Consider the following 12,492-nt stretch of genomic DNA (forward strand, 5'->3'; position numbering starts at 1 on the left):
AACTAATTGCAGTAAGAGTGACTCTAGACACAATATGATTAATAATGCTAATAATAATAATCAATCAATTAGGAAAGTATCCTTCAATCAACATCAGTCGCACAGTCATGTTACTTCACAAGTTAACAAAAACAATTCACATTCCAAATACACTCAAGCTTGCCCTATGTGTGATGATTCACATCCAATTTATTCATGTACTAAGTTTCTAGATTTATCGATTAATGATAGAATTAAATTAGTGGATTCCAAGAAGTTATGCAGGAACTGTCTTCGCAGAAATCACACTAGTTCGGACTGCCTATTTGGTCCGTGTAAGAAGTGCTCATCCAAACATAATACACTTCTGCATAGTCATGTAGTTATTGAAAATGTAAACGCATCAACATCATATGTACACACAAATACATCTTTGCCAGTTGATATGAGCCCTTCATCTCACTCAACTGCCTTGAACTGTACCGAATATCCCTCTAAGTCACACACAAAGGAGATTACTTTAAATAATTATAATTCACACAACTTAGTTTTGCTATCTACTGCCTTGGTAGACGTAGTAGCTAGTGATAATAAATTACATACAGCACGGGTTTTGCTGGACACTGGCAGTCAAATATGCCTTATTAACCAATCATTTGCACACAAAATAAACGCACAACTTATACAGTCCTCTGTTCAAGTTATGGGAGTAGGTCATGCAGTCACTCAAAGCGCACATAAGTGTACTGTTAAAATACACTCAAGAGTAAACAATTTTCATACACACATACAATGTTTGGTTTTACCTCGCATCACAGCCAGTATGCCACCATGCCAGTTAGACATTAGTAAAATTTGTATTCCAAACAACATTAAACTTGCAGATCCTAATTTTCATCATCCTTCTGATATTGATATTTTAATAGGTGTTGATAAATTTTGGGAATTTCACAACAAGGGTTTCATAAAGCTATCAACAGGGCCATATTTACATGAAACCAAACTAGGTTGGGTCATATCTGGACCAATACACACAAGTACTAACTTGCGCATCAATAATCAAGTTAGTTGTAACCTAACTAGTAGTTTAGATAGTCAATTAAAAAGATTCTGGGAGTTGGAAGAAATTCCTTCCTCGGGGAGCAAAATGCTCACAGCAGATGAACTCACTTGTGAACAAATTTTCTTATCAACTCACCACCGAGAACCTGATGGTAGGTTTTCTGTTAGAATTCCTCTAAAAGAACCCGCTGATGTTTTAGGGGACAGCTATTCATTAGCCGAGAAGAGATTTTATTCATTGGAACGCAAGTTTAGAAATTCACCTGATCTTAAAGAAAAGTATTGTGAATTTATGCGCACATATGAACAATTGGGGCATATGACACAAATTGACACTTATAGTTATCCTTATTATATGTTACCACATCATGGTGTTATTAATGAAAATTCAAAAACAACAAAACTACGTACCGTGTTTGATGCAAGTGCTGTCACCAGTACAGGAAAATCCTTAAATAGTATACAACATATTGGGCCTACTTTACACAATGATAATTTTTCTATTCTTCTTCGTTTTCGTCAATACAAATATGTTGCATGTGCTGACATAGAGAAAATGTACCGACAAATTGATGTACAGACTGATCAACGCACTTTACAGTTAATTTTATGGCGAGAGAATCCTTCTGACTCTTTGAAAATATTTAGGCTCAATACGGTTACATATGGTACTGCATCGGCTCCTTATTTGAGTATTAGATGTTTAAAGCAACTTGCACAGGAATGTGAAAATAAGTACACTGAGAGGATAACAATTATGTGTCTAAAATAATCAATGAAGATTTTTTTGTTGATGATCTAATCACTGGCCATGACAATCATGATACCCTCATGCAAATTTGTGATCACATCACATCAGTTTTAGCCTCAGGATGTTTTCCATTACATAAATGGTTATTTAATACTTGCTTAAACACACCTAATGAATCAAGACATTTATCTTTAGGAGATGATTGTTCAAATAAAACTCTCGGTTTGGGTTGGTTCACTCAAAGTGATGAATTATATTTCACTACCAAACTTAAGGTAAACACACACACTGTTACTAAACGTTCAATGTTATCTGTAATTGCTCAGATTTATGATCCACTTGGGTTGTTATCACCAACAATCATATGTGCCAAAATCTTATTGCAAAAATTATGGCTTTCCAAACTTGACTGGGATGACCCCGTTCCTCATGATGTGGTTCAGTCTTGGGAAAAGTTTATTAAATCATTTGACTGTTTAAAGGATATTCGCATTCCTCGACATGTTATAGGTTCACATAATCAATACATTGAACTTCACATTTTCAGTGATGCTTCACAAAGTGCTTATGGTGCTTGTAGTTATATACGCTCTTATTCAGACAATTCACCAGTGTTTATCAAATTGTTATGTTCAAAAAGTAAAACAGCTCCATTAAAAGCTATAAGTATTCCTCGATTAGAACTATGTGGATCTTTAGTGGGTGCCAAATTGTTTGCAAAAATAAGTAAATCATTGCGACTTAAATTTCATAAAGTATATTTTTGGACGGACTCCACCATAGTGCTTGGATGGCTTCGCATGTCACCACATCTTTTAAAATCATTTGTACAAAACCGAGTTACTGAGATTAATGATATTGCAAGTGAAGCTTGTTGGAGACACGTTAGCAGTGGGGACAACCCTGCTGATTTGTTATCTCGAGGCATGAGTTTTGATGCGCTTGATAAATGTCAATTATGGTGGAATGGTCCTGCTTTTTTACACAATCATCATTCAGAATGGCCACAAAGGCATTTTACAAAAGAGGTTCCTTCAGATTTACCAGAATTAAAATCTGCAAGTGTAACTGAGATGTCACTACATTTAAATTTATATAGTGGGTTATTTGATTTCAATCGGTTTTCATCATTTAATCGCTTAAAGCGCAGTGCAGCCTACGTACTACGATTTATTCAAAATTCACGTACAAAACGCAATAATCGTTTGGTTGGTCCGCTCTCGGTTGAAGAGCTGAATACTTCCAGTACATTATTGACGCGAATATCACAAATAGAATCATTTCCTTTAGAGTACAACTGTTTAACGAAAAATTTAAAACTAAAATCTACTAAAAGTATTACCGGTTTATCTATTTTTCTGGATAAAGATGGGTTAATACGCATAGGTGGTAGACTTGCAAATTATGACAATTTTTCTTACAATAAAAAGCATCCTGTTTTACTCGATAGCAAACATTGTTTCACTCGTTTGTTATTTGCATTTGAACATAAAAGATTATTCCACGCAGGACCTCAATTACTTTTATATCACATTAGAGATGAATGGTGGCCTTTAAAAGGTAGAAATTTGGCTAGACAAACAGTTCATAGATGTGTTACTTGCACACGCTTCAAAGGTCAAACCTTGACACCCATTATGGGAAATCTACCCTCAGAACGTTTTCAATCAGGTTTTCCCTTCATGCGCTGCGGAGTGGATTATGGAGGCCCAATTTTGATACTTAATCGACGAGGTAGAGGTGCGCGATTGGAAAAGAGTTATATTTGCTTATTTGTTTGTTTTAGTACTCGTGCGGTGCATTTGGAATTAGTCACTAGTTTAACAACTGATGGATATTTACAGGCTCTGAAAAAATTTATATCTAGGCGTGGAAAACCATTAGAAATTCACTCAGATAATGCCAAAACGTTTATTGGTGCTATGAAAGAGTTTTCCGATTTCATAGACAACAATTCAGATGCAATAGTAGAGTATGCACATGATAATCATATCAAATTTAAATTTATTCCACCTTATGCGCCTCATTTTGGAGGTTTATGGGAGGCAGGCATTAAATCCTGTAAATTTCACTTAAAACGCGTGGTAGGCAATGCCCATTTAACTTATGAAGAATTTAGCACGGTTTTAGCCCAAATTGAGGCTATTCTAAATTCTCGTCCCATTTCCCCTTTGTCCTCTAATTCCTCAGACCTTTTACCTCTTACCCCCGCTCACTTCCTCATTGGCCGCCCACTGACAGCACCAGCTTCTGAAGATCTGACTACTACACCATCACATCGGTTGACACGCTATCACAGAATTGAACAACTCAGACAACATTTCTGGCAACGTTGGTCTAAGGAGTATGTCTCTGAACTCCAAACTAGAACTAAATGGAAGAGTCCAAGTCGAGATATCACCGAAGACATGTTAGTCCTTATAAAAGAAGATAATTCTCCACCCTTAAAATGGCGTCTTGGAAGAGTCACTGAAGTCTCAAGAGGCAAAGATGGAGTAGCTCGAGTTGCCTATATTCGCACATCTGAAGGCATAATTCAAAGGGCTTGTTCGAAAATATGCCCCATCTTTCCAGAGGACGAGGACCCTGAAGAAGAAGACATTGGAAGAGTTCTTCCAAGGCCGGGGGCATGTTAATGCGCAACACCGAACACAATAACGTCAATGTCATCTGTCTATCAAGTGCAAGTCAATTCAACGTCAACTGTCAACTGTCATTCTCTACTCTGTATCTGTAATTAATTTTCACTAACTGAAAAGAAATGTACGCTTCAATCAAAATTAAAATCACTGAAGATAATCCTGAAATTTTATTGAAATTACACAAATTCAACCAACAAGAATAAAAAATCACATTCTCCTCAACAAACGTTAAATGATGATAACTAGGTTTGCCATTTCTTTAAAATACCAATGTTATATGATCGCATAAACGCAATTTTTATATTTCAGCACATCTCAATGAACAACCAAGATATCCCTAATTGCGTTAAAGAGGTCGTCGTTAACATAGAGTTAAGTGGAAGTAACCCTTAAATTTGTTTATGTAAATACTTAATATTGAGAACGTGCGATACTTAAGTATTCAAGCTCATAAAAGTGTCTCCGTCTTGCACCTAGCCTCCAGTAGTTTTAATGTACAAATTATAAACACAAATGGAGTATGTGAGTGAGAGAATATAGAGTGCACTTGTGTTAGGGCAATAAGTACACTTGTGAAGAAACTAGGTAAAAATATAAGGCTTAGATTTGTCGCTACATTTGACCATTATTGTCACTGTATTTATCCGGGTGGGTTCCGTATCCAAAAGGTAAAACACTGGGATCCTAATACTAACACTCCGCAGTCCGTCCGTCTGTGTGTGACTAGGCTGTATATCATGAATTGAGATAGTTAGAAAGTTGCAATTTTCACAGATGATGCATTTCTGCTGCCGCTGTAACAACTAAAACTAAAAAAACAGAATAAAATATTGGGAGCCCTATGCAATAAATGTATATTTTTGCTGCTTTTTGATAATGATACAGAACCCGTCGTGCTCGAGTTCAACTCGAATTTGGCCAGTTTTTTATTATCAGGTAGCCAGCAGCAAGATTTCAATAACGTTAGCAAATATTTTTACTAATAGGTATTGCACATACAAGCATCGGTTTACATTAAGTGCCCATTGTGTGCCGGTATCATTTTAACAGTAAACAACCCCTTGTGTTCGACCCTTATCACGTGTCACTATTGTTTTCTTACTTTTTTACAAAAGTATCAAGTAAATAGTCTTGTCACCAGATGTTATGCATACTTTTTAATTAACTTGTTGTATATACTTTTGTGCGTTTTTTGGTACGAAACCATAGAAGACTCCTCAAGGAACCCCTCCTATTTTAATACCTTTTATGGTTTTAATTGAAACATAAAGAAGTAATAAACAAAGTTCGTTATTACCTTTACATAAAGTGAGTCACAAAGCTAAAGTGGTAAAGTAAATAAATAGTAAATTAAGATGTTATAGTAAACGCATTAACAAATGAGTATTGAGCTGCTGAGCGACCTCTATCTCTATCTTCGACCGCAGTTGGTAGTGCTGTGGGTCCCAACAGGGAAGTTCTGGGATTTCTTCTATTAGTTCGAGGATATAATATTCTCTAAATTGACTGAAGTCTAACCTGTAGGTAGGCATCTATCGTGGCTATATTTCCTTTTTTTCCACCCTATCGGCAAGACGTACCTACCGCCCAGCGATTTAGTCCAATTCTAATACCACGCCGCGTGGCAACCCTTAGAGGTATGGATATGGGTAGAATTAAAGTACCTCTTCCAAGGAATCCCGCTTCCATATTAGACTGTCGTCACTTAACATCAAATGAAATAGCAATCAAGAGGTAACTTATCATTGAGTATCAAGAGTAAAAACTTCAAAACTTACCGCAACAATTCTGTCCCCCGGTTGTATTCTACCGTCGCTCAAAGCTGGTTCCCTGACTAGAGCTCGCACGTAGTGTCCTAAAGCGCTGTGGTCTTCCTTGCGGAGTGTGAAACCGAGGGAGCCGTTGACTTTTGTCATTACTATGTCAAACTCCTAGAAACATACAAATATACGATACTAAAGGCAGTGTTCACCACCTCCTGACAAGTGTCTGATAGCTTATTCACAAGTGTTGTCTTTGTCATTTGATAGTAAGTGATAACTCATTGTTAGATTATGCGACACTTATCAGAGTTGCAGGTGAAACTAACCTTTATACTAATAACAAAAATAGGTGCAGTAAAATAACAGCGTTGATATCATAAATGAGCAATGTTTAATTAAAAAACTTTGCAGGCTTAAACAGTGGGAAACCCGAGGAAACAATAAATATACCAGATCTATACCAGCGTAACAATTAATATGAGACATGAGTAGAAGTAGGAGTTTAATATCACATTTTTACATATTGTATACGATTGAAAAACCAGTCCTTTGGCAGTCGTGTAAACATTAACATGATTTTTTAATACTTATCACATTTTTACATGTCTAATATTTGATAAAGACTTCATTGTACGCTGCGTTGCGAATAAGCACATGGATAAGGCCCTCGCGTGGGTTTCTATTTTCTTATTCCGAAGTTAGAATTTTTACTGAAAGTTTCTTTGATGAAAGAAAAGGTCCGTATTCCATAGCCCGAACTTCGACTTCCGAAGTCATATAGGTCAACCAGTGGATTAACGAAGCAGTGAAAGAAAAGATTCACAAAATTTTAAATTCTAAAAGTCTAGTATTTGTATTTTCCTCCAAAGTACCTTTTACCTTGATAGGTAACCCAAATCGATTATGCCTCCTTGGAATCCACAATATTGAAAATGTTCCATTTTTATTGAATTCAGAACATGCTCGTGGCTCGTCTCAAAATTGCCATCCCTTCCTTATTCTAAGAATATACTAACACGGCACAAAAAATTCTCTACAATTTTGCGATACAACACAAAATGACAGTCATGCGGAGTTACACATTTTACTCACCACAGATCCATCATCCTAAGAAGCGTGAACAGAAATCTTATTAGGAACAAGGACATTTAGGGAGCTACGTTACAGGATATTGAATAAATAATTATGTCACGATTACGAATATATAACAAGCAATACACTGACAATGTTTGTTGATTACACTTTGAATCGCTAGCTTATGTTTTGCTAAGTTATATAAGTCACCGTTAAATTGTAAAATACATTAGTTTATAATCTCACTCGCGATATTGTAATCTGTCGATATATTGTGAACTGAACATACTGATTACAATTTAACGTGTTATGTTATGTTTTCGGTATATTATAATTTATCGAAGTGATACCGTTAAATTGCAATCTTAAAACGTCAATTGTCCGAACTTGCCCCTGATTGATCGGCCTTACAGCAAACCGTTCTGTGTCTATAGAGTTAGCAATGAAACACATATGTGAGTCAAATAAAATTCTTCAAGAATTATGACATCGCGTATTTAGTTATTATTTATTATACCTAAAGACTGACCTCAGTGCCCGAATTTTTATGTTCTGACCTAACCTAACTGAACTTAATGAAATCGGGTCATCTTAATAAAAAAAAAAAATTATTGTACTCAAAGGTTCTTTTACAAAACAAATAAAGCATTATTTATAAAAATAATATCATAAATTCCTAGGGCTTTTTCAAAATTATTCAAATTAGCTTCAGATAATTAGGTGGTGGTAATTGCGTTTTATCATTTATTGCGGGACATCCTGTATATTATTTCACTGTAGTTGGTTAGAATAAACATCTAATATTATGTCACTAATAAAAAATACGCAATACGACAATTTTTAATTCAGCCTACGACCTAACATTGAACACGATGCCTAATTGAGTAAACCGATCCAGTGACACCTGATAAACCACGTAATAATTGATATATTGGATCAATACTAGAACAGCTCGACAGTAGGTATGCGAAATTAGTTTCGCATGATTAATTACTGATTAGTAGCAGTTTACATAATATCTGACTTCGTATACGTAATTAAGCAAGCAGGTAATTTCGAGTATAATATGTTTTGAATATATTGGCCTCTAGCTATGTGGCACGTAGATTCTCTTTCTTCAAACGCTAACGTTTCGAAAACTAACAAAATGTATGTTATGTATGGGAATGACAGATCCGATCGATAACTTGATTACGTGATCATGAATCATCAAGAATATCATTTCCATAAATTTTTAATTTTAGAAGCGTTAGCGTTTGTAGAAAGAGAATCGACATGCCACATGGCTACACTCTAAGGAGCTGAATTTACTTTGCAGGTGAGTACCTAAGTATAAATCGAAATGTACATAGAATAACATGTTGCGATTATTTTAGCTTTAAAAATACTTACTATAATCTGATTCATGGCTTTCTCTGATTCAAGCAATACTAAGTAGATCCTCAAAAAGACATTAGGTATTGCTATAAGGTACTTCCATTAAGATAGTTGTTGATTTGTAACACTTTAAATACGAGTACTTAGATGTAACTTTAATGTCGGTAAGTGCATCAAAAGTAATTCTAGAATGTTAACCAAATACCAAAGGTACATATAGATATGCACTTAGATATGCCTTAAATTTTTTAACCAGTCTCAAATAATTATTATAAAGGAAATTTGTTCGATAGGATAAACATCAAATTCAAGGTCATAAACATTTCTATTAAACAAAAACCTTGTCAAAAGTTACTTTAAATCACTAAAATGCGTTTAGGATGCCTGTGTTAAGTTTATTATAAGAAACCTATTAAGTAAAAGCCGAGCTACAAGCAAAGTTTAGCAAAGTCTCAAGTTACACAAAGATTCCACCTGGTAGCGAGAGCTTATTTGTTAGACAGTTACGTGGAATTATGATTAATCATTATATTATATACTACGCTACGATATTAAGTTTATCGTTGTTTACTCATACTATAAAGAACGGGATATGAAACCCTAGTGTATATGATCTCTGCCTTCGTAGGTTAGAATCCTTCCCGATTTGTATAGTTGTTTGGCAAAAAAAAAGGTTAACAACTTCTAGTTTAATAAGTTGATGAAGTTACGATTAATTTGTAAATATTTCTAACTTAATTATATATAATTTGTAATAAAATAATAACTAAAACGTATCGATTCTTCTGCCGAAACAGCAAAACACCGATCAAGAAATCGCATACTCTGAGTAATGATCTTTGTAAAAAATATTGGTATGAGTATTGCAATTCAAATTTACAGTTGTTAGTAGTGTAAGGACACAATATATTGGTGTTAAATATTTTCGATATGTGAGTTTGCCTCGTCCCTCCTAAAAAAACGATAAACAATTTTGTAGCTGAATTTGGTGATACAAGTCCATAGTGTAATTGGTCTGAGGTTGCAAATCAGAACTTTCTCATAAATCACGATTTTCGCAAACTTACGGAGACATTTATATATCTATACTAATATTATAAATATACTGGACCGATTTGAAAAATTCTTTCAGTGTAAGATAGCCCATTTATCGAGGAAGGCTATAGGCTATATTTTATCCTCGTAATCCTACGGGAACGGGAACCACGCGGGTGAAACCGCGCGGCTTCATCTAGTTATTCATAAATAGGTAGAAGGTATGGCCAAAAGCCGAAGTACTGTTGTAAAGTTGTGTAACTGGGTCGAACGAGGTGCAGTGTGTTGCAGTAAGTTCGCTTGTATATTATCGAAGTTGTCACATCTGGCGTTGCTTCAGATAGGCACAAAGACAATGCTGCATTGGACAGGTTGCATTTGTTAAAGTTAGTCTACCCACTCGTATTAATGGTACGTGTTGTTCCATTGAACTTAATAGCTGTAATGTCCAACATTGTATCGTTAGATTTAACAGCAAATTGACTTAAGTAATTAAGTTAGTACTTTAGGTAGTAATACTTTTAATAAGGTTGGCTGTAATATTAGGGTAATAGGTACTTTTTAGTATTAACTTATTTAAAACAGCTACTGAAGTACAGATACTTAGATAATATCTCGTATTTGCTAAAAATCAAGCCAATCAAGTTGAATTTGTAAGAAAAGATCAAGTTATTAAGTGCCTTTAATATTGAAATCGATATTGAAGTCTTTTTGAATTTTATTTAAAAAGGTATTATCGTCAATACGTCGACATTTAAAATATATTGAAAATGAATAACAGAACGATGCATTTAATCTTTATCACAAGAATATTTTATTTAAAAAAAAAAAAGAATATTTGCCATACCTTTTTTTAATATGACCAATATTCCCATTCCCTTCCAACTAGTCGGGAAAGACTGTATTAGGAGTGGATACGACAATAGACCAACGGGGCGGGGATCGAATCACCACCCCTCGGTGATGAGTACGGCCGCTTTACCGTTGAGCTATTGAGGCTCGAATATGACGAACACTTAGGTAAATATGAAAATCAGGTTAAAAATTTAATAGAAAATGTACAAGCACAGTGTTTAGAGGGACTAGCCGACATTTAACTAAAATCACGCAATATATTGAACCTATCATTTATATATTGTAATACTCACTCCATATTGTATGTCGTAGACTGGCAAAGGTCTGTCGAGATCGGGTAAGTGCAGATCGTGAGCTCTCCGGTCGTCGGGACTCGCTTCACGTCTGCCTCTGCCTTCTGATGACGATGTTGTTGCGCTGCTGGTCGTTTGCGACAGTCTAAACAATATTAAAAAGAAATTACTTTTGTTAGAAAATTAAATAAGAAGGCATTTGTATTAACGGATATGCTACATTAGATGTTAAAAACAACCTTGTTATAACTATAGTGTTGTCAATATACGTAGGTACCATGACGTATAATGAGGAGTAATTCTTTGTTCTTAAAACTAAACTAAAATATACTAAACTAAACTAAAATAAATAAATAGATTTAAAAACGTATATTGACATAATTCATAAGTGAAGTTATGTCAATATACATATAGATAAAAGATTGATGTTTGACTATTTTCTTCTTGTTGTTTGTTCTGTTGGAAAGGTATAAAAACGTGGCTTCATGGATGAGACGGGTGCAGTTTTTGTGAAGAGTTGTGTTATTAAAGTGGTGTGTTTGTGAACCTCGAGTTTCTTTTCTCGCCGCCCCTAACACTTTGATATCTAATAATATGCTCCCAATCGAAGCAATCCAGCGACGTTGTTCCGATGGTTGTTTCAGTCAATGGTTATATAGCGAAAAGCTTCGACCAACACCTTAAGAAGCTTTCGCTTAACTGTTGGATCAAGAGTCGGATACAGAAGGCAGTGTTTTTTAAGACAGCGCGTATTGTGAGGTGGTTCCCCACTCTGGAACCTTGACCGCCGGTTGCTTGGGCACATAAATGTCCCGCAGCAGGGGGTTGATTTTTTTTCTATACATATTTAATAGTGTTTTGTATCATGTTAAAAAATTTAAAAAAGGACACATAAATAAATATTAATCGATTATGAAACACGGCCAAAACTCACGTGATATTAGGTCGGAGTATGCCCGACTAGTTTCGAACCCATACGGGGTCCTTAGTCATGAGCTGGTTCTTGAATCGCGGCACGATCCAAACTCCAAATCAAATCAATTAATATGAATAACACTCACGATAGTTAAAATTCTAAAATATAAATAAATGATAGAGAAAAAAAAATAATTTTTGTCGTGAGTTCAAGTTGAACGGCAACAATATTTATTTACAGGGTGTTTTAGTTTTGTTTGCCTAATCATTCATCAGCATTAACACCCATATTTTGCTCACTGTCGAGCACGAGTCTCCTCTAAGAATGAAAGGGGTAGCCCAAATAGTCGACCACGCCAGCCCAATGCGAATTTTTAAAATGCACATAACCGAAAAGTTGAAGGTGCATGCCCCGGACCGGATACGAACTAACGCCCTCGGAATCGAAGGCAGAGATCATATCCACTGGGCTATCACAAACAGGGCTATCTATGGTATGCCAAATACAACAGGGTTTTTAGCTAAGAAAATAAAAAAATAATCTTAATAAATATATTTTTACTATAAGAATTGCCACTTAATGGTGGAACTCCGTCCGGTCAGGACATATAAAATGGAAATAATCGAATAACTTCCATATAACTTTTATTACACAATACGACAAACTTTTAATGTGTAGTTAAACAATAAGCCGGTTTTACGATACCATTTCATACGAGGTATCATGAGAGAAGTAATAAAATATT

General features: G+C 35.2%; 2 protein-coding genes across 5 annotated transcripts in view; one reads left to right on the plus strand and one right to left on the minus strand.

The window, feature by feature from the left end:
- LOC112047259 (uncharacterized) overlaps nucleotides 1–12,492 on the minus strand; it is a 145,501-nt gene that overhangs the window by 16,669 nt on the left and 116,340 nt on the right. For 2 of the 4 annotated variants that reach the window (XM_052883353.1, XM_052883356.1), the window contains exons 6-8: nucleotides 10,832–10,976; nucleotides 7,290–7,304; nucleotides 6,213–6,365 (exon numbers count right to left, since the gene is read on the minus strand). In XM_052883353.1, the coding sequence (XP_052739313.1) occupies nucleotides 6,213–6,365; nucleotides 7,290–7,304; nucleotides 10,832–10,976 (313 nt within the window). The remainder of the gene's footprint in view (nucleotides 1–6,212; nucleotides 6,366–7,289; nucleotides 7,305–10,831; nucleotides 10,977–12,492) is intronic. The other 2 variants (XM_052883354.1, XM_052883355.1) reach the window with 2 other exon arrangements.
- LOC128198351 (uncharacterized) lies at nucleotides 1,801–4,591 on the plus strand. The gene is made up of 2 exons (XM_052883357.1): nucleotides 1,801–2,518; nucleotides 3,983–4,591. Exons 1-2 carry the CDS (start codon nucleotides 1,873–1,875, stop codon nucleotides 4,426–4,428), a joined length of 1,092 nt encoding a protein of 363 aa, XP_052739317.1. The 5' UTR covers nucleotides 1,801–1,872; the 3' UTR covers nucleotides 4,429–4,591.

Source organism: Bicyclus anynana, chromosome 9, assembly GCF_947172395.1.
Source record: "Bicyclus anynana chromosome 9, ilBicAnyn1.1, whole genome shotgun sequence".
NCBI classification, from domain to species: domain Eukaryota; kingdom Metazoa; phylum Arthropoda; class Insecta; order Lepidoptera; family Nymphalidae; genus Bicyclus; species Bicyclus anynana.